This window comes from Lepidochelys kempii, chromosome 6 (assembly GCF_965140265.1).
Source record: "Lepidochelys kempii isolate rLepKem1 chromosome 6, rLepKem1.hap2, whole genome shotgun sequence".
Lineage (NCBI taxonomy): Eukaryota > Metazoa > Chordata > Testudines > Cheloniidae > Lepidochelys > Lepidochelys kempii.
The window spans coordinates 1018627-1038011 of NC_133261.1; the positions used below are offsets into that span (position 1 = coordinate 1018627).

The following is a 19385-nucleotide window of genomic DNA, read 5'->3' on the forward strand; positions in this document are numbered from 1 at the left end:
GGACAGTGGGTGGGGGAGGGAGAACTCACCAGCAGGGCAGCCACTGAGGCAAGGCACAGCGCTGGGGGTGGGCCGGTGTTGGGGGAGTGTCTGGCTGGGGGCACCTCTAGAGGGAAGCTCACAGCAGCAGGCTGTGTAGTCAGTGGCTGGGGGCACTGTTGGGGGAAGCTCGCAGCGTTGCCGGGAGAGGGGACTATTCCTGGCTGGGGGGTTGCAAACCCCTTTCAAGCGCCTCACCTGCTTTGAACTCCCAGGCCGGGGGAGAAACGCTGTCCCCACCCTCTGCCTGGGGCGAGAAATCTTTCCCCAGGGGGGCTGGTCCCTCCAGCAGGGAGAGAGGGGACTCCCACAAAATTCCCCCTCCCTGTGGGGGGGGGCAGCCCCCAAAACATTCCAGACCTCCCCAGCCTCAGGGCTCTCTCCTCCTTTATTGACTCCCGGGCAGCGGGCGAGGCGCACAAACTTCAGTACAGTTCATCTTGTGGTCGCAGTGGTGGGGACGCCCCAGCTCGGGGCACTGCTGCGGGGAAGCTCGCTGCGCTGGCGACAGGGTGTGTCCAGCCCCTGTGGGTCTGTCTGGGGTGAGTCCATACCCAGCGTCTCCCCAGCTGGGATGGGGAACGGTCCTGCATCACAGCTCCATCTCCTCCGGCCGCACCCCCTGCCCCCGGCCTGGGGAGAGCAGCGGGGGGCCAGCTAGGGCGCTGGGGGGCAGCATGAGGGTCCGGATGGAGTGGGGCACCTGGCTACCCGGGGGGGTCCACAGCACCAGCTCCGTCGCGGGGTTCCTGGGGCAGGGGAAGGAGACGGAAGTTAGATAACGCCAGCCCCTCCCTGCCCCCTCCTGCCCCTCCATGGGGCAATACTCACAGGTACTGTAGGAGGCCCGGCTCTGCCAGGCTGAGGGGAGTGCAGTCGGCCATGCTGAACTCCCCCTCCAGCACCACGCTGCCCTCCTCGGCCTCCGCCCCGCCGGCGTCCTCGCTCCCTCCAGCCGGGGGCAGCCTGGGGGGGGAACGCACAGCGCTGAGATGCAGCCACCTCTGGGGCGAGTCCCCCGTTCCCCCCAGCACGATGCTCCCCCGCCCTGCTCCCCATGGTGCGCCCCGGGTACCTCTGCTCCGGCTGCCGGCAGCGGGCGTAATCCTGCACCCACTGCGCCCAGGCGGGGTCGGGCGCCGGGCCCCGGGCGGGGAACCCGTTGCCGCTGTAGACGTGGTCGTTCTCCAGGCTCAGCGTGTTGAAGCGGGCCGCCATCTTCTCCTCCGACAGGAACTGCTTTGGGCCGGGCTGCCTGCAGCGGGTGGGGAGGGAAAGGGGAGCTCCCACAATGCACTGCGCTCGGTCACGCCAAGCTGGGGGGCTCTTGGGCTGCTGTGTGCCCACTTGCAGCGAGACGGGGGTTCCCAGCATGCATTGCGCACGGTCGTGCCGAGCCTTGCGTGCCTAAGCGCCCGCGTGACCAGTCCAGCCAAGCTGGAGAGCTCCCAGAAGCCATTGCACCACCTCACGCCAAGCTGGGGAGCCACCTAGCAGCTCTGTGTTCTTGGGGAACCGGGGGCAGGGCCCAGCCTGGCTGACTCACGAAAGACCTTCCCGCCCCAGCCTCTGCTTGAACCAAATCTGCACCAGAAGAAAGACGTACAAAAAGCAATGGAAAGGCTGTGGGAGACACCCCTAAACCCCAGGCTAAGGGGGACAGGAATAAGGAAACCCCCCTAGCCTCATCTGCATGGAAGATGGGACAAGGAGGCATCTCCATCAGCCTACAGAATGGAGATTCCAAGGCAAGGACCGCAGGGAACTCTGGGAGCAGAAAAGCAGGGCAGCACGGCATGATGGGGGATCTCTGCCCCAGATGTTAATGAACCCACGCCTCCATGCCCTCAGCTCAGTGGTGATCAGAGCAATTCTAGTCATGAATCCTTTATTGGTATCCAAAATGGTGACGCTCCCTAACTGCATTGTGAGCTCCCTCCAGGGAACAGCGCCCACAGCCAGGAAGCTCAGCTCCTGTTGTCATGAGCAAAACAACTTTGGGATCCTCCCTTGAGCCATCCGTCTGCCCATAAACAAATCGAGCGTCTCCCTTGAACCACTGTTCTTCCCCTACAAAACCCCGACCCACGCTCCAGCCCATGCTCTGCTAACTGGATCCAAACTCTGCAGCAGGTCCACTGGGACCCCAGCACTCCGGACCCTCAGCTACCACCGCCCCCTGGGACCCCCAATCGACTCCAGCTTCACGGAGTGGTGAGAACCCAGCTCTCTCGCTCTCTAGGTGCAGCCCCCTGACCCTGACGTGTGTGATCAGATAGAGTTTTCTAAATCTGACTTTTATAATCTGGATTTAAGATGATCACGGTTTGGTTTGGTTCCCCGGTGGTTATTACCTGGCAATAAATAACTTTCATGGTTAAGCCGGTTACGTCTCCGTCTCCCCCTCGTGGGGTTTTTTTTGGTTCCGCATTCGCTCTGCAGCAAGGCTCCTCGTCCCTAAGCTAAAGATCCCTGCAATGCCCCCAAATCCCCTGGGGTTTGCTCAGCCAGTGGGTTGCGACCAGAACAATTGTGATGTGAAAGTGCTGATTAACCTGGTCCACTTGGGGTGGGGTGGGGGTGTGGGTGTGTTTTCACGGTGTTTTTACAGCCCTAGGGAACCGAGGTCCTGCAGGATCACGCCGTTGGGAGGGGACGTGCAGCAGGGAGAAGCAGAGCTCCGTATGAGAACACAAGGGACACAAGCAGCACGTTGATAGCTGTACACAACTCCCCTCCCCAAGGGTAACCCTAATAAATGAGTGAACCCCAAAGTAACGGGCAAAGCTGGTAACGGGTCTCCTGGGCTGCACTGCGCCTAGTCACATGAGGCCAGGAGCCTCCCAGAATGCATTGCACTGAGTTACGCCAAGAGAGCGGCCTCCCAGCAGGCACTGCCCCTGCTCATGCCAACCGGGGGAGCTCTCAGGAAGTCCCGCCCCCGGTCCTGCCGAACTAGGGATCCCCCAGCATGCACTGCAGCCAGGCTGTGGTGAGGAACCAGGCAGGGTTTAACCAGGAAGGGGGATGAAGGCCAATATAAGGGGGGACCCCCAGGCCTCCCCCATTGATGTCACCTCCCCCATACTCACTGCTCTTCCTTCTCCAGGCGGCGTTTCAGGGCCAGCGACGCCACGTGGGGCAGCTGGCGGATGCTGAAACAGGAGGAGAGAGTCAAAATCAGGGGGTCCCAGTGCCCCGTCCCAGCTCTTTCAGTCCCAGCAGCCCCCGCATATGCTCACCATGGCAGTGCCGTGCCGGTGAAGCTGACCAGCCCCTGATCCCGAGCGGCCCAGGGCATTCTGCGGGGCACCTCCTGCCTCCAGTCAGGGGTCGGGGCCGTGCAGCGGGGGGAGCCCAGCCACGGGCGGCGGCTCCAGCCCATGTCCGCCCCCCTAGGAAGGGGCAGTGATGGGGCTCGAGGTCACCGCCGCCCCCGGCTGCCAGGGTTGGGGACCCATCCGCGGGTCATTGCCTGGAGAGACAAGGGAGAGTTACACGCTGTCATAAATATCAAGGGAAGGGTAAACCCCTTTAAAATCCCTCCTGGCCAGAGGGAAAACCCTCTCACCTGTAAAGGGGTAAGAAGCTAGAATAACCTCGCGGGCACCTGACCACAATGACCCATGAGGAGACCAGATACTTTCAAAGCTGGAGGGGGGGGGAAACAAAGGGTCTCTCTGTCTGTGGGAGGCTTTTGCCGGGGACAGAACAGGAATGGAGTCTGAGAACTGAGGCAGTAATCTAGCTAGAGACGCGTTAGATTCTGATTTCTTTAAATGGCTGCTAAAATAGGCTGTGCTGAATGGAATGGAGATTCCTGTTTTTCTGTCTTTTTGTCACTTAAGGTTTTGCCTAGAGGGACTCTCTGTGTTTTGAATCTGATTACCCGGTAAAGTATTTACCAGCCTGAGTTTACAGAGGTGATTCTTTTACCTTTTCTTCAATTAAAATTCTTCTTTTAAGATCCTGATTGATTTTTCCCTATTCTTAAGATCCAAGGGTTTGGGTCTGTGGTCACCGATGCAAATTGGTGAGGATTTTTATCAGGCCTTCCCCAGGAAAGGGGGTGTCGGGTCTGGGGAGGATTTGGGGGGAAAGCCGTTTCCAAGCGGGCTCTTTCCCGGCTATGTATCTGTTAGACGCTTGGTGGTGGCAGCCATGAAGTCCGAGGGGAAAAGGTAAAATAGTTTGTGCCTTGGGGAAGTTTTAACCCGGGCTGGTAAGAATAAGCTTAGGGGGTTTTCATGCGGGTCCCCGAGAGTTCAGAGTGGGGCGGGATCCCTGACAGGGCGGCAGACACGCCCAGCCCGACGGGCTCGGCCGGCTCCCAAGGCGCAGGGCGCCAGAGGGACTGAGCTGCTGGGCTCCCAGCATGCACCGGGGGGTCACGTGGAGCCGGGGGGGCTCCCAGCATGCACCGGGGGGGGGTCACGTGGAGCCGGGGGGGCTCCCAGCATGCACCGGGGGGGGTCACGCCGGGCCAGGGGCTCCCAGCATGCACCGGGGGGGGTCACGCCGGGCCAGGGGCTCCCAGCATGCACCGGGGGGGTCACGTGGAGCCGGGGGGGCTCCCAGCATGCACCGGGGGGGGGTCACGCCGGGCCAGGGGCTCCCAGCATGCACCGGGGGGGTCACGTGGAGCCAGGGGGGCTCCCAGCATGCACCGGGGGGGTCACGCCGGACCAGGGGCTCCCAGCATGCACCGGGGGGGTCACGTGGAGCCGGGGGGCTCCCAGCATGCACCGCGCCGGGCCACGCCGGGCCAGGGGCTCCCAGCATGCACCGGGGGGGTCACGTGGAGCCGGGGGGCTCCCAGCATGCACCGCGCCGGGCCACGCCGGGCCAGGGGCTCCCAGCATGCACCGGGGGGGATCACGCCGGGCCGGGGGGCTCCCAGCATGCACTGCGCCGGGTCTCGTGGGGCCGGGGGGGCTCCCAGCATGCACCGGGGAGGTCACGCCGGGCCGGGGGGCTCCCAGCATGCACTGCGCCGGGCCTCGCGAGGCTGGACGGGCTCCCAGCATGCACCGGAGGGACCACGCCGGGCCGGGGGGCTCCCAGCATGCACCGGGGGGGGTCACGCCGGGCCAGGGGCTCCCAGCATGCACCGGGGGGGTCACGCCGGGCCAGGGGCTCCCAGCATGCACCGGGGGGGGTCACGCAGGGCCAGGGGCTCCCAGCATGCACCGGGGGGTCACGTGGAGCCGGGGGGGCTCCCAGCATGCACCGCGCCGGGCCACGCCGGGCCAGGGGCTCCCAGCATGCACCGGGGGGGTCACGTGGAGCCGGGGGGGCTCCCAGCATGCACCGCGCCGGGCCACGCCGGGCCAGGGGCTCCCAGCATGCACCGGGGGGGATCACGCCGGGCCGGGGGGCTCCCAGCATGCACCGGGGGGGATCACGCCGGGCCGGGGGGCTCCCAGCATGCACTGCGCCGGGTCTCGTGGGGCCGGGGGGGCTCCCAGCATGCACCGGGGAGGTCACATGGAGACGGGGGGGCTCCCAGCATGCACTGCGCCGGGCCACGCCGGGCCAGGGGCTCCCAGCATGCACCGGGGGGGATCACGCCGGGCCGGGGGGCTCCCAGCATGCACTGCGCCGGGTCTCGTGGAGCCGGGGGGGCTCCCAGCATGCATTGCACCCAGCCACAACCCCCTGAAGAGATGGGGCGGGCCCTCGAAAGGGGGCGTGGCTAGACGCAGGGGGCGGGGCTGCAGTTCCGGGGGCGCGCCACAGGCCGAAGTCAGCCCGCGCGCATGCGCAGAGCGACCCCAGGTGTAGCGGTTGGCACCTCGGCGCGTGGCTTCCACCGTTCGTCTCGCGACGGGGGCAGCGATTGGGTGGGGTTCGACGCATGCGCGGTACGGACCTGACAGAGATTTTTTTCGCACCGACCGAGGTCCTTTTTCTTACTCCCCTCCCCCCCGCCTCAGCGTCCTCAGGATTCTCCGCCACCACCTTCCTCCGGGATGCGTGCGCAGCCTCCCCCGTCACGTGAGAGGAGCGGGCCAATGGACTGCGGCGGCGCGGGGCCTACTGGGAAATGTAGTCCTTGGCCCTCTGCTGGGACGAGACCGTCCGGCGCGTGGGGACTCCATTTCTCATCGGGCGCCGCGCGCGCTCGCTGCCCGAGCCGCCCCGGGCGGGCCCGCGCAGCCTGCTGGGAGCTGTAGTCCTCGGCCGGGGGAGACGCGGAGTGACGACGTCAGAGTAGCGCGACGCGGAGGCACGTTGTGTGAGGAGGCCTCATGGCACCTGGGGAGGTAACTGCAGCCGCAGCACAGGCAGAGGACGGGGGGAGGCAATCCCAGCATGCACCGGGCGTGGGGCTCCCTGGGAGCCCCCCGGGTTGGCGCGACCCGGACCCAGGGCAGGCTGGGAGCCCCCCCGGGTTGGCGCGACCCGGCCCGGTGCATGCTGGGAGCCCCCGGGTTGGCGCGACCCGGCCCGGTGCATGCTGGGAGCCCCCGGGTTGGCGCGACCCGGCCCCAGGGCAGGCTGGGAGCCCCCCGGGTTGGCGCGACCCGGCCCCAGGGCAGGCTGGGAGCCCCCCGGGTTGGCGCGACCCGGCCCGGTGCAGGCTGGGACCCCCCGGGTTGGCGCGACCCGGCCCCAGGGCAGGCTGGGAGCCCCCCGGGTTGGCGCGACCCGGCCCCAGGGCAGGCTGGGAGCCCCCCGGGTTGGCGCGACCCGGCCCGGTGCAGGCTGGGAGCCCCCCGGGTTGGCGCGACCCGGCCCCAGGGCAGGCTGGGACCCCCCGGGTTGGTGCGACCCGGCCCCAGGGCAGGCTGGGACCCCCCGGGGTTGGCGCGACCCGGCCCGGTGCATGCTGGGAGCCCCCCCGGGTTGGCGCGACCCGGCCCGGTGCAGGCTGGGACCCCCCGGGTTGGCGCGACCCGGCCCGGTGCATGCTGGGAGCCCCCCGGGTTGGCGCGACCCGGACCCAGGGCAGGCTGGGACCCCCCGGGTTGGCGCGACCCGGCCCGGTGCATGCTGGGAGCCCCCCCGGGTTGGCGCGACCCGGCCCGGTGCAGGCTGGGACCCCCCGGGTTGGCGCGACCCGGCCCGGTGCATGCTGGGAGCCCCCCCGGGTTGGTGCGACCCGGCCCCAGGGCAGGCTGGGAGCCCCCGGGTTGGCGCGACCCGGCCCCAGGGCAGGCTGGGACCCCCCCGGGTTGGCGCGACCCGGCCCCAGGGCAGGCTGGGACCCCCCGGGTTGGCGCGACCCGGCCCGGTGCAGGCTGGGAGCCCCCCCGGGTTGGCGCGACCCGGCCCGGTGCAGGCTGGGAGCCCCCCGGGTTGGCGCGACCCGGCCCGGTGCATGCTGGGAGCCCCCCCGGGTTGGCGCGACCCGGCCCGGTGCAGGCTGGGAGCCCCCCGGGTTGGCGCGACCCGGCCCCAGGGCAGGCTGGGAGCCCCCCGGGTTGGCGCGACCCGGCCCGGTGCAGGCTGGGAGCCCCCCGGGTTGGCGCGACCCGGCCCGGTGCAGGCTGGGAGCCCCCCGGGTTGGCGCGACCCGGCCCGGTGCATGCTGGGAGCCCCCCCGGGTTGGCGCGACCCGGCCCGGTGCAGGCTGGGAGCCCCCCGGGTTGGCGCGACCCGGCCCCAGGGCAGGCTGGGACCCCCCGGGTTGGCGCGACCCGGCCCGGCGCAGGCTGGGAGCCCCCGGGTTGGCGCGACCCGGCCCCAGGGCAGGCTGGGAGCCCCCCGGGTTGGCGCGACCCGGCCCGGTGCAGGCTGGGAGCCCCCCGGGTTGGCGCGACCCGGCCCGGTGCAGGCTGGGAGCCCCCCGGGTTGGCGCGACCCGGCCCGGCGCAGGCTGGGAGCCCCCCGGGTTGGCGCGACCCGGCCCGGTGCAGGCTGGGAGCCCCCCGGGTTGGCGCGACCCGGCCCGGTGCAGGCTGGGAGCCCCCCGGGTTGGCACGACCCGGACCCAGGGCAGGCTGGGAGCCCCCCGGGTTGGCGCGACCCGGCCCGGTGCATGCTGGGACCCCCCGGGTTGGGTGCGACCCGGCCCCAGGGCAGGCTGGGAGCCCCCCGGGTTGGCGCGACCCGGCCCGGTGCATGCTGGGACCCCCCGGGTTGGCGCGACCCGGCCCGGCGCAGGCTGGGAGCCCCCCGGGTTGGCGCGACCCGGCCCGGTGCATGCTGGGACCCCCCCGGGTTGGCGCGACCCGGCCCGGTGCATGCTGGGACCCCCCGGGTTGGCGCGACCCGGCCCGGTGCAGGCTGGGAGCCCCCCGGGTTGGCGCGACCCGGCCCGGTGCAGGCTGGGAGCCCCCCGGGTTGGCGCGACCCGGCCCGGTGCATGCTGGGAGCCCCCGGGTTGGCGCGACCCGGCCCGGTGCAGGCTGGGACCCCCCGGGTTGGCGCGACCCGGCCCGGTGCATGCTGGGACCCCCCGGGTTGGTGCGACCCGGCCCCAGGGCAGGCTGGGAGCCCCCCGGGTTGGCGCGACCCGGCCCGGTGCATGCTGGGACCCCCCGGGTTGGCGCGACCCGGCCCGGCGCAGGCTGGGAGCCCCCCGGGTTGGCGCGACCCGGCCCGGCGCAGGCTGGGAGCCCCCCGGGTTGGCGCGACCCGGCCCGGCGCAGGCTGGGAGCCCCCCGGGTTGGCGCGACCCGGCCCGGCGCAGGCTGGGAGCCCCCCGGGTTGGCGCGACCCGGCCCGGCGCAGGCTGGGAGCCCCCCGGGTTGGCGCGACCCGGCCCGGCGCAGGCTGGGAGCCCCCCGGGTTGGCGCGACCCGGCCCGGCGCAGGCTGGGAGCCCCCCGGGTTGGCGCGACCCGGCCCGGCGCAGGCTGGGAGCCCCCCGGGTTGGCGCGACCCGGCCCGGCGCAGGCTGGGAGCCCCCCGGGTTGGCGCGACCCGGCCCGGCGCAGGCTGGGAGCCCCCCGGGTTGGCGCGACCCGGACCCAGGGCAGGCTGGGAGCCCCCCGGGGTTGGCGCGACCCGGCCCGGTGCAGGCTGGGAGCCCCCCGGGTTGGCACGACCCGGCCCGGTGCAGGCTGGGAGCCCCCCGGGTTGGCGCGACCCGGCCCGGTGCAGGCTGGGAGCCCCCCGGGTTGGCGCAACCCGGACCCAGGGCAGGCTGGGAGCCCCCCGGGTTGGCGCGACCCGGCCCGGCGCAGGCTGGGAGCCCCCCGGGTTGGCGCGACCCGGCCCGGCGCAGGCTGGGAGCCCCCCGGGTTGGCGCGACCCGGCCCGGCGCAGGCTGGGAGCCCCCGGGTTGGCGCGACCCGGCCCCAGGGCAGGCTGGGAGCCCCCCGGGTTGGCGCGACCCGGCCCCAGGGCAGGCTGGGAGCCCCCCGGGTTGGCGCGACCCGGCCCCAGGGCAGGCTGGGAGCCCCCCGGGTTGGCGCGACCCGGCCCCAGGGCAGGCTGGGAGCCCCCCGGGTTGGCGCGACCCGGCCCGGTGCAGGCTGGGAGCCCCCCGGGTTGGCGCGACCCGGCCCGGTGCAGGCTGGGAGCCCCCCGGGTTGGCGCGACCCGGCCCGGTGCAGGCTGGGAGCCCCCCGGGTTGGCGCGACCCGGCCCGGTGCAGGCTGGGAGCCCCCCGGGTTGGCGCGACCCGGCCCGGTGCAGGCTGGGAGCCCCCCGGGTTGGCGCGACCCGGCCCGGTGCAGGCTGGGAGCCCCCCGGGTTGGCGCGACCCGGCCCGGTGCAGGCTGGGAGCCCCCCGGGTTGGCGCGACCCGGCCCGGTGCAGGCTGGGAGCCCCCCGGGTTGGCGCGACCCGGCCCTGGCGCGGGCTGGGACCCCCCGGGTTGGCGCGACCCGGCCTGGCGCGGGCTGGGACCCCCCGGGTTGGCGCGACCCGGCCTGGCGCAGGCTGGGAGCCCCCCGGGTTGGCGCGACCCGGCCCGGTGCGTGCTGGGAGCCCCCCCGGGTTGGCGCGACCCGGCCCGGTGCATGCTGGGAATACATGTCCCAGTACTTGACCCCCTAACATGTCGCCCTCCCGCCCCCAGAGGGATGCCCAGCGCGCGCTGGAGCTGCTGCATATGACCGTTTTCTCCCAGAGCGTCTCGCCCTGCGGCAAGTACCTGGCAGCTGGGAACAACTATGGGGAGATCGCCATCTTCAGGTAACCCCCGGCCTGCCCCCGTCACCCCCTGCCCCTCCTGGGGCTGCTCCCCTCCGCTCACCCCCCTCTGCTCCCCCCAGCCTCTCGGCGGCGCTGAGCTCCGAAGCCAAGGAGGAGAGCAAGAAGCCGGTGGTGTCCTTCACAGGTAGGTGCCTCTCGCGGGTGGGGGAGTGAGGGAGGGTTCCCAGCATGCACTGGGGCCACTTGCGCCAACCTGGGATGCGTCGTGCCCACTGTTGCCAAGCCAAGGGGTCCCAGAATGCATTGCACCAAGCTGGGGAGCTCCCGGAACGCACAGCACCCGGTCATGCCAGGGAGCTCCCATCACGCACCGAATCCAGCTGCCCCAGCTGGGGCATCCTCCAGATGCCCTGCCCCGGGGCTGACGCCCGCCTTGCTCCCCTCCGCAGCCCACGACGGGCCGGTCTACGCCATGGTCTCCACCGAGCGGCAGCTGCTGAGTTCCGGCAACGGCGAGCTCAAGGCCTGGAACTGGAGCGACATCGTCAAGAAGGTGAGACATGCCGCTGCCCTCCCCCTCGTGTCCCGGACGCCTGGGTCCCTGCTGAGGCCGCCTCTCCCGCCCCGGGCTCCTGGCTCCCTCCTAACGCCGCCTATTCCCGCCCCGGGCTCCTGGCTCCCTCCTAACGCCGCCTATTCCCGCCCCGGGCTCCTGGGTCCCTCCTAACGCCACCTATTCCCGCCCCGGGCTCCTGGGTCCCTGCTAACGCCGCCTATTCCCGCCCCGGGCTCCTGGGTCCCTCCTAACGCCGCCTATTCCCGCCCCGGGCTCCTGGGTCCCTCCTAACGCCGCCTATTCCCGCCCCGGGCTCCTGGGTCCCTCCTAACGCCGCCTATTCCCGCCCCGGGCTCCTGGGTCCCTCCTAACGCCGCCTATTCCCGCCCCGGGCTCCTGGGTCCCTCCTAACGCCGCCTATTCCCGCCCCGGGCTCCTGGGTCCCTCCTAACGCCGCCTATTCCCGCCCCGGGCCCCTGGGTCCCTCCTAACGCCGCCTATTCCCGCCCCGGGCTCCTGGGTCCCTCCTAACGCCACCTATTCCCACCCCGGGCCCCTGGGTCCCTCCTAACGCCGCCTATTCCCGCCCCGGACGCCTGGGTCCCTCCTAACGCCGCCTATTCCCGCCCCGGGCTCCTGGGTCCCTCCTAACGCCACCTATTCCCACCCCGGGCCCCTGGGTCCCTCCTAACGCCGCCTATTCCCGCCCCGGACGCCTGGGTCCCTCCTAACGCCGCCTATTCCCGCCCCGGACGCCTGGGTCCCTCCTAACGCCGCCTATTCCCGCCCTGGACGCCTGGGTCCCTGCTAACGCCGCCTCTCCCGCCCTGGACGCCTGGGTCCCTCCTAACGCCGCCTCTCTCCCTGGCAGGGGTGCAAGGAAGCCTGGAGCCGCAGACCCCCGTACAGGTGAGCCCCCCCGTCCCCCTGCCCCCACCCCCTTCGCTTTCACACTCCCGCTCTCTCTCCTGTGCCAGGAGCAGCCTGGAGGTGCCTGAGATCAACAGCCTGCAGCTGAACCCCAAGGTGAGCCGCCGTGCATTGTGGGAAGGGGGGGCACCCCTCGGTCCCCCAGACCCCCCTTACCTGCTGTCTCTCTGCCCTTCCCCCGCAGGATAACAGCCTCCTGCTGGCCGGGGGCGACTGCGCCGTGCACGCCATGGACCTGGAGTCCGGCGCCTTCACCGTGAGTGTGGGGGGGTCACCGTGGAGCTGGGGGGGCCATGGGAGCCTGTGGGTGCAGGGGTGGGCCACCAGGGGGAGCCCCCCCCCCCTCGGTCACTGCTGGGGAAATGGGCCGGAACGCACTGAAACGGGAGGGTAGCGTCTGTCTGTCCCCGTCCTCCTGTCTGTCCGTCCTTGTCCTCCTGTCCCTGTCCTCTCGTCTGTCCGTCCCCGTCCTTCTGTCCCCGTCCTCTCGTCTGTCCGTCCCCGTCTGTGTGTGCCCGTCCTCCCGTCTGTCTGTCCCCGTCTGTGTGTGCCTGTCCTCCCATCTGTCCATCCCCGTCGTCCTTTTCGCGTCCTCCCGTCTGTCCGTCCCCGTCCTCCCGTCCCCGTCCTCCCGTCTGTCTGTCCCCGTCTGTGTGTGCCTGTCCTCCCATCTGTCCATCCCCGTCGTCCTTTTCGCGTCCTCCCGTCTGTCCGTCCCCGTCCTCCTGTCCCCGTCCTCCCGTCCCCGTCCTCCCGTTTGTCTGTCCCCATCTGTGTGTGCCTGTCCTCCCATCCTCCTGTCCCCGTCCTCCCGTCTGTCCATCCCCGTCCTCCTGTCCCCGTCCCCGTCCTCCCGTTTGTCTGTCCTTGTCTGTCTGTCACCGTCCACCCTGTTTGTCTGTCCCCGTCTGTGTGTACCTGTCCTCCCGTCTGTCCGACCCCGTCCTCCCGTCTGTCTGTCCCCCTCTGTGTGTGCCTGTCCTCCCGTCTGTCCATTCCCGTCTGTCTGTCCTCGTCTGTCTGTCCCCTCCCCCTCTCTGTCAGTCCATCCCCATCCACCCCGTCTGTCCGTGCCCCCCTGCCCACTCTCTCTCCCTGTCTCCCCAGCAGGAGTTTCGGGGGCACAGTGACTACGTCCACTGCCTGGCGCTGCGGGACCAGGCCCAGGAGTGCCTGTCGGGCAGCGAGGACGGCACCGTGCGCATGTGGGGTGAGGAGCCGGAGGACCCCCACGGCGCCGCCGTCCTGACACCCTGGCCCCATCCTGAGCCCTCGGGCGGGCCCGTGGGCCGGGGGAGGGGGTGGCTCGGAGCCTGGGGCCATCCATGTCCTCCGGGATGTGCAGGGACCCGTCCATGTGCCCCCCTGCCCCCGGCTGAGCGGTGAGAATGGCCCATCCCGCCACTGTCTCTCTGCCGGGGCAGGTGATGACTGGGGCGGGGGGGGGGGGAAGGAGGCCCTGCCCCCCCCCACACCGAGCTCTCTGTGTCGCAGATCTACGCACCGGGGCCCAGGTCCAGCTCATCGAAGTGCACAAATACGAGGTAACGACAGCTCCCCCCGTCCCCCAGCTCTAACCACCAGCCCCCACTCCCCTCCCAGAGCTGGGGAGAGAACCTGGCTCCCAGCCCCCCCTGCTTTAACCCACCAGCCCCCACTCCCCTCCCGGAGCCGGGGAGAGAACCTGGCTCCCAGCGCCCCCCGCGCTAACCCACCAGCCCCCACTCCTCTCCCGGAGCCGGGGAGAGAACCCAGGAGTCCTGGCTCCCAGCCCCCCCTGCGCTAACCCACCAGCCACCACTCCCCTCCCAGAGCCAGGGAGAGAACCCAGGAGTCCTGGCTCCCAGACCCCACAGCTCTAACCACCAGCCCCCACTCCCCTCCCAGAGCTGGGGAGAGAACCCAGGAGTCCTGGCTCCCAGCCCCCCCTGCGCTAACCCACCAGCCACCACTCCCCTCCCAGAGCCAGGGAGAGAACCCAGGAGTCCTAGCTCCTAGCCCCCCCTGCTCTAACCCACCAGCCCCCACTCCCCTCCCAGAGCCAGGGAGAGAACCCAGGAGTCCTGGCTCCCAGACCCCCCAGCTCTAACCGACCAGCCCCCACTCCCCTCCCAAAGCAGGGGAGAGAACCCAGGAGTCCTGGCTCCCAGCCCCCCCTGCTCTGACCCACCAGCCCCCATTCCCTTCCCAGAGCTGGGGAGAGAACCCAGGAGTCCTGGCTCCCAGACCCCCCAGCTCTGACCCACCAGACCCCACTGCTCCCCCCATAACGGGCCCTCGTTCCCCTCCCCCAGGAATGCAGCCGGCCCCAGCTCGGGAAGTGGATCCGTTGCCTGGCAACAGACTGTGACTGGATGGTGCGTGAGTTCCCAGCAGGGGGCGCTGGGGGCTCTGGTTTGGGGGCCCCCCCCCCGCTGCACCTGGGGTGGTAAAGTCGCCGTCTCCTCAGCTGTGGGGCTAGGGATCTGCTGGGACGCACCCCGCCCCGTGGCGCCCGGCCGGGGGGCTCCGGGGACGCACCCCGCCCCGTGGCGCCCGGCCAGGGGGCTCCGGGGACGCACCCCGCCCCGTGGCGCCCGGCCGGGGGGCTCCGGGGACGCACCCCGCCCCATGGCGCCCGGCTGGGGGGCTCCGGGGACGCGCTGGGCCCGGTAGCAGTCTCCCCCTCCCAGCTGGCTGCGAGGGGTTGGCCTGAGACGCCGAGGCTCATGGGGTGCGGGGGGAGCAGGGCTGTTGGGGGTCCCTGCGGCGTCTGACCCCGTCTCTCCCCCAGGTGTGCGGGGGGGGCCCGGCGCTCACCCTCTGGCACTTGCGCTCCGTGACCCCCACCACGGTCTTCCCCCTGCCCCACTGCCAGCAGCACGTCATGTTCTACCAGGACCTGGTGAGTGCCCCCCGGCCTGCACCCCTCGGCCTGCGCCAGGCCCGGGCTCCTCCGTGTCTCCTCCCCTCCGGTCCAGCCTCTTCCTGGCACACGCTTGGGTGGGCATCGCGTCCTTCCCCCGGGTGGGCAGGTGGGGGGCACTTCGGGGGGCGTTTGTTCTTTCACCCAGTGGGCGATCCTTCCTTCCTTCCTTCGTTTTCTTCCCCCGTTCGTTGGTTCTTCCTGTTGCCCTGCGGGTTCGTTCGCGCTTTTCATTCAGTCGTTCTGCTCCCCGGTTCATTTGTTCGTTTGACTGCTTCATTCACGCGTTTTCTTCCCTCTTTCTGTTCCCTGATTTATTCCTTCGTTTGTTTTATTCATTCTTTCTAGCATTCATTCGTTCATCCATCCTTCCGTCCTGTTCCTCCATTTGTTCCGTTTCCTGTCCGTTCGCTCTTTTTTCCTTCTTTGCTTCTCTTTTATCGTTCATTCGTCACTGGGGTTCTTCCTTCGTTTGTTCTTTTCCCATTCGTTTGTCTTCATTTTTCTTTTCGTTCTTTCTTTCTCTTGCCTTCTTCCTTCCTTCCTCCCTCTGGGGCGCCTGGCACTGGCCACTGTTGGCAGACGGGACACTGGGCTAGACGGACCTTTGATCTGACCCAGTCTGGCCGTTCTTATGTCTATTTCCCTCTTCGTTCATTCTTTCGTTCTTTTCTCCGTTTGTTTTGGTTCCTTCTTTCTCTTGTTCTCTTCATTCATTCTCTTCTCCGTTCATTCACGCCTGCGTTCTGTTTTTCCTCCTTTCCTTCTCTTCCTCCATGTTTGTATTTACTTTTTCCCCATTCGTTCTGTTCTCCTGTTGGTTTGTTAATTGTTTTCTTTCTATTACTCCCTTCCTTCTTTCTTTTTACATTCGTTCTTTTTCTTGCCCTCTTCATTTGTGCCAGTCCTCTGCTTGTTCATTTGTTCGCTTTTTTAGTCAGTCCTTTGTTCTAGCCCTACCTTCCTTCCTTTTGTCGTTCTAGCCCCCAGGTCACTTTTTCACTCTTTTTTCCCCGTTCCTTCTCTCTCTCGTTTCTTCATTTGATGTCTGACGTTCTTTTCTTCTGTTCCTGTCCAGCCGCTCTGTTCCTGTGTTCGTCTCTTCGTTCGTTTGCCTTTTCGTTCATTCCTTGCGGCTTTTTCCCTCTTTGTCCCGTTCCCCCTTTCGTTTGTTGGTTCTTTTTAATGCTCTCGTCATTCAGTCTAGTCCCGTCTTTTCTCTTCTCTCCTCTCTCCTTCTATTCCCATCCCGCCACTCGTTCCAGGCCCCGCACGTTCATTGGTTCTTTCCCTCCGTTATCTCCCGAGGTCTCTCACTAACCCCCCCGCCCCGTCTCTGCCCCCCAGATCCTCTCCGCAGGGCACAGCCCGGCCATCAACCACCTGCAGATCAGTGGGGAAATCAGGGCTCAGATCCCCTGCACGCCCCGCTCCGTCCACTCGCTCTGTGTCAACGAGCGCTCCCCTGAGCACAAGGTAGGGGGCGCCCCACGCACATGGGGGGGCTGGGAGAGGAGTGGGGGAGGAGCTGGGAGGTGGGAGGGGCTGGGAGAGAGGCGGGGCCTGGAGCTGGGGAAGGGGCTGGAATTGGAGTGAGGGGAAGGTACCTAATTGGGGGGGCTTCGAGTAGAGTCAGGCATCTAGTCGGGGGGAGGGCAGGGGGCTGGGAAGAGGGGGGCTCTGGGGCAGGGACTCCAATGAAGCTAATTCAGCTCCAAAGGGGACCCCAGGGTCCTGGCCCCACTGACTCCCCCCCCCCCCCGAATTGATCTGTCCCCCCCAGGTGCTGACGGCCGCTGGGAGCAGCCACAAAGTCGACGTCTTCACCAACTTCAGCTACCGGGCCTTCTCCCTCTGCTTCGCTTAGCTCCCCCCAGCGCCCCGTCCCCCAGGACCCCCTGATCCCCTCCCCCAGCACCCCTGAACTCCTCCCCCTACCCACGATCCCCACCCCCAGGACCCCCAGTTCCCCTCCCTGACCCCCCACTCCCCTCCTCCCACCCCAGAGCCCCCCAGAACCCCCAATCTCCTCCCCCGTTCCCTTCCTCCCACCCCTAATTCCTGCCCCCAGGACCCCCCAATCCCCTCCCCCACCCCAGAGCCCCCCCAAGCCCCCTTTCCCTGCTCCCTTTTGGTTTTTTCTCTTCTGTTTGTTTTTTTTTAATAAAATCCAGGCCCCCCCCCTACGTCTCTGTGCCCGGAGGGCTGCTGTGGCTCAGGGGTTTGGCTGGGAGATCTGGAGCCGGGCGGGGGGGGTGCACGGAGCTGTCGCCCCACAGATCTGGGGGTGCATTGAGGCGGCGTTTGACTTGGAGGGCAGGGAGCGCGTTTAGCAAACCTGTGTTACCCAGAGCCGTGTGGCGAGCCCCAGCCGGGCCCCTTGGCACGGGCTATGCAGCCGGCTCCACCTCTGACCTCTCTCCAGCCTCCCTGACTGCGCCCAGCTCTGGTGTGCGGCCTGCTGCCGTTTTTGTCACAGCTCGCGTTACAGCAACTCCGCCTCAGCCCAGGCCGCCAGGCTGGGGGCTCCGTCTGCCCGGAGCTGGGTGTATCTCGGTATTCGGCCTGGGGGACCTGGCTCCACGCTCATCCCCGGGTCGCTCTCAGCCCGGGCTGCGGGGAGCCGGCAGCTGCCTGGTTCTCCGGGGTGGGCAGCTCGGGGGGGACCCCGCAGAGGGGAACGGGGGCAACACTGGCGATCGCAGGGGGAGTCGGCCTGGATCAGAGAAGGAGCCCTGGGGGTCCCGGTCCCAGGGCTTCGCGCAGCAGCAGATGCTGGAGCTGAGAGTCTGAACATGGGAGGTTCTGTAACGGGTGTATCTGCGGGGAACTGGCCCAGGGAGGGGAGCCAGGCAGCAAATCCTCCAACAGCCCCCACTCTCCTCCCCCAATCCAGGGAGAGAACCCAGGAGTCCTGGCTCCCAGCCCCCTCTGCTCTAACCCACCAGCTCCCACTTCCCTCCCCGAGCTGGGGAGAACCCAGGAGCCCTGGCTCCCAGCCCCCCTGCTCTAACCCCTCTGGACCCCACTCCCCTCCCCGAGCCGGGGAGAACCCAGGAGTCCTGGCTCCCAGCCCCCCTGCTCTAACCCCTCTAGACCCCACTCCCCTCCCCGAGCCGGGGAGAACCCAGGAGTCCTGGCTCCCAGCCCCCCTGCTCTAACCCCTCTAGACCCCACTCCCCTCCCCGAGCCGGGGAGAACCCAGGAGTCCTGGCTCCCAGCCCCCCTGCTCTAACCCCTCTAGACCCCACTCCCCTCCCCGAGCCGGGGAGAACCCAGGAGTCCTGGCTCCCAGCCCCCCTGCTCTAACCCCTCTGGACCCCACTCCCCTCCCCGAGCTGGGGAGAACCCAGGAGTCCTGGCTCCCAGCCCCCCTGCTCTAACCCCTCTAGACCCCACGCCCCTCCCCGAGCTGGGGAGAACCCAGGAGTCCTGGCTCCCAGCCAGGCCATGGGGTGTGCTTTCTCTAGCGATTGCGTCGGTGACACAAACGTCACAGCCCAGGGAGGTGAGGACAGCGGCTTGGCTCCAGGAGGGGTGGAACTGAGCCAGCTTCCAGCCTCTGTCCCGAGGCAGCCTGGCAAAATCCACAGCCCACATTTTAGGGCTTTGGCTCTGCCGAGCTCAATGAGCATGTCAGTCTTCTGCCACGCCCCAGATTAACGAGGGAGCCTAATGATCGTCTTGGCTCATGTGTCCCGGGGAGCCTGGGGCAGCCCACGCTGGACATGCCCAGGGCAGGCTGCAGGGGGGGAGCAGATCCTCCCAACGACTGGTGGGTAACACTGAAGTTAAACTCCCCAACCCGTCACACACGGAGCTCCTGATCCCCCACCCTGGTTATGGAGAAGCTGAAAAAAGCAGCCACCCAGCCCCCTTTCCTGCCATCCCGTTCTCTGGTCCCAACCAGCACCGAGCTCCAGTCCAGGGAGAAGTTACATAAAATCTCTGCTGGCTACACAAAGTGCTCTTCTGACCCTAGGGCCAGCCACGTTGCCAGGTCAATAGCAGTCTGGATTTTACTCAAAGTACCGCGTGGACGGTCAGTCCTTCAGTGTCTAGCCCTAAAGGTTTCGTAGGAAAGGGGTCTGGAACGGCTTCCAGGGGTCTGGAACAGCTTCCGTATGAGGAGAGATTAATGAGACTGGGACTTTTCAGCCTGGAAAAGAGGAGACTAAGGGGGGATCTGATAGAGGTCTATAAAATCACAGCTGGTGTGGAGAAAGTGGATAAGGAAGTGTTATTTACTCCTTCTCATAACACAAGAACAAGGGGCCACCCAATAAAATTAGACAGCAGGTTTAAAACAAACACAAGGAAGTATTTTTGCATGTAACGCACTGTCAACCTGGGGAACTCCTTGCCAGAGGGTGTTGTGAAGACCAAGACGGTAATGGGGTTCAGAAGGGAGCTAGATAGATTCATGGGGGATCGGTCCATCAATGGCTATTTGCCAGGAAGAGCAGGGAGGGTGTCCCTAGCTCCTCTTTGCCAGGGTTGGGAAAGTCTCTGTGCCGTACCCCACTACGAACACCAGGGAGCACCTGGATGCACAGGGATGTGTGTCTGCGCCATATCTCACTGCTGCCACCAGGGGGCAGCTGTGTGTGTGGGCACCCTTGGCACTAGCCCACTGCTGCCACCAAAGGGTGCCACGTGCCTCGGGGAACAGGGTGGGGATAGTGTGTCGGGGTGTCAGGGTCCCCATTTGCTGAGTGACACTTGGCTGGGGTGGGGGGTGGCTGGGTATTAACAGGGAGGGAGGAGGCTGGGGGGTGATGACACAGGTGGGCGGGGGGCATGCTGGGGAGGGAGAAGCGTGGAGTGAAATCACCCAGAGCTGTGTAAGAGAAGCCAGTGGAAAGGCAGGTGTCAGCACTGGGAGCCAGAAGGGGGCAAATAGCAG

General features: G+C 68.0%; 2 protein-coding genes across 8 annotated transcripts; one reads left to right on the forward strand and one right to left on the reverse strand.

Moving 5' to 3' along the window:
- Positions 1 to 409: 409 nt before the first annotated feature.
- HCFC1R1 (host cell factor C1 regulator 1) lies at positions 410 to 6046 on the reverse strand. Of its 4 annotated transcripts, none has more exons than XM_073346465.1 (6): positions 5912 to 6046; positions 3282 to 3514; positions 3132 to 3194; positions 1115 to 1294; positions 871 to 1005; positions 410 to 788 (listed from the first exon to the last, which is right to left on the reverse strand). In XM_073346465.1, the coding sequence occupies exons 2-6, from the start codon at positions 3422 to 3424 to the stop codon at positions 632 to 634; spliced, it is 678 nt and encodes a 225-aa protein (XP_073202566.1). In that variant the 5' UTR covers positions 3425 to 3514; positions 5912 to 6046; the 3' UTR covers positions 410 to 631. The 4 variants fall into 4 exon arrangements, with proteins under 4 accessions (XP_073202566.1, XP_073202569.1, XP_073202568.1 ...); XM_073346468.1 differs by lacking the exon at positions 5912 to 6046 and adding an exon at positions 5834 to 5858; XM_073346467.1 differs by lacking the exon at positions 5912 to 6046 and adding an exon at positions 3976 to 4451.
- THOC6 (THO complex subunit 6) lies at positions 5749 to 16661 on the forward strand. Of its 4 annotated transcripts, none has more exons than XM_073346462.1 (13): positions 5759 to 5903; positions 10012 to 10127; positions 10208 to 10272; positions 10538 to 10641; positions 11516 to 11553; positions 11622 to 11670; positions 11759 to 11830; positions 12682 to 12784; positions 13069 to 13118; positions 13869 to 13931; positions 14348 to 14458; positions 15827 to 15955; positions 16263 to 16661. In XM_073346462.1, the coding sequence occupies exons 1-13, from the start codon at positions 5799 to 5801 to the stop codon at positions 16344 to 16346; spliced, it is 1089 nt and encodes a 362-aa protein (XP_073202563.1). In that variant the 5' UTR covers positions 5759 to 5798; the 3' UTR covers positions 16347 to 16661. The 4 variants fall into 4 exon arrangements, 3 of the variants coding, with proteins under 3 accessions (XP_073202563.1, XP_073202564.1, XP_073202565.1); XM_073346463.1 differs by having other exon boundaries at positions 12685 to 12784; XM_073346464.1 differs by having other exon boundaries at positions 5811 to 6305.
- Positions 16662 to 19385: the final 2724 nt, after the last annotated feature.

What these genes read in the sequence shown, in the direction of transcription:
- HCFC1R1 (XM_073346465.1), bottom strand. Translation starts at nt 3,424, where the DNA reads ATGGGCTGGAGCCGCCGCCCGTGGCTGGGCTCCCCCCGCTGCACGGCC. An exon ending in ACCGGCACGGCACTGCCATG is followed by an intron (nt 3,195 to 3,281) that starts GTGAGCATATGC and finishes CTCCTGTTTCAG; the next exon opens with CATCCGCCAGCTGCCCCACG. An exon ending in CGCCTGGAGAAGGAAGAGCA is followed by an intron (nt 1,295 to 3,131) that starts GTGAGTATGGGG and finishes CACCCGCTGCAG; the next exon opens with GCAGCCCGGCCCAAAGCAGT.
- THOC6 (XM_073346462.1), top strand. Translation starts at nt 5,799, where the DNA reads ATGCGCAGAGCGACCCCAGGTGTAGCGGTTGGCACCTCGGCGCGTGGC. An exon ending in GCCTGCAGCTGAACCCCAAG is followed by an intron (nt 11,671 to 11,758) that starts GTGAGCCGCCGT and finishes CTTCCCCCGCAG; the next exon opens with GATAACAGCCTCCTGCTGGC. An exon ending in TGGAGTCCGGCGCCTTCACC is followed by an intron (nt 11,831 to 12,681) that starts GTGAGTGTGGGG and finishes CTGTCTCCCCAG; the next exon opens with CAGGAGTTTCGGGGGCACAG.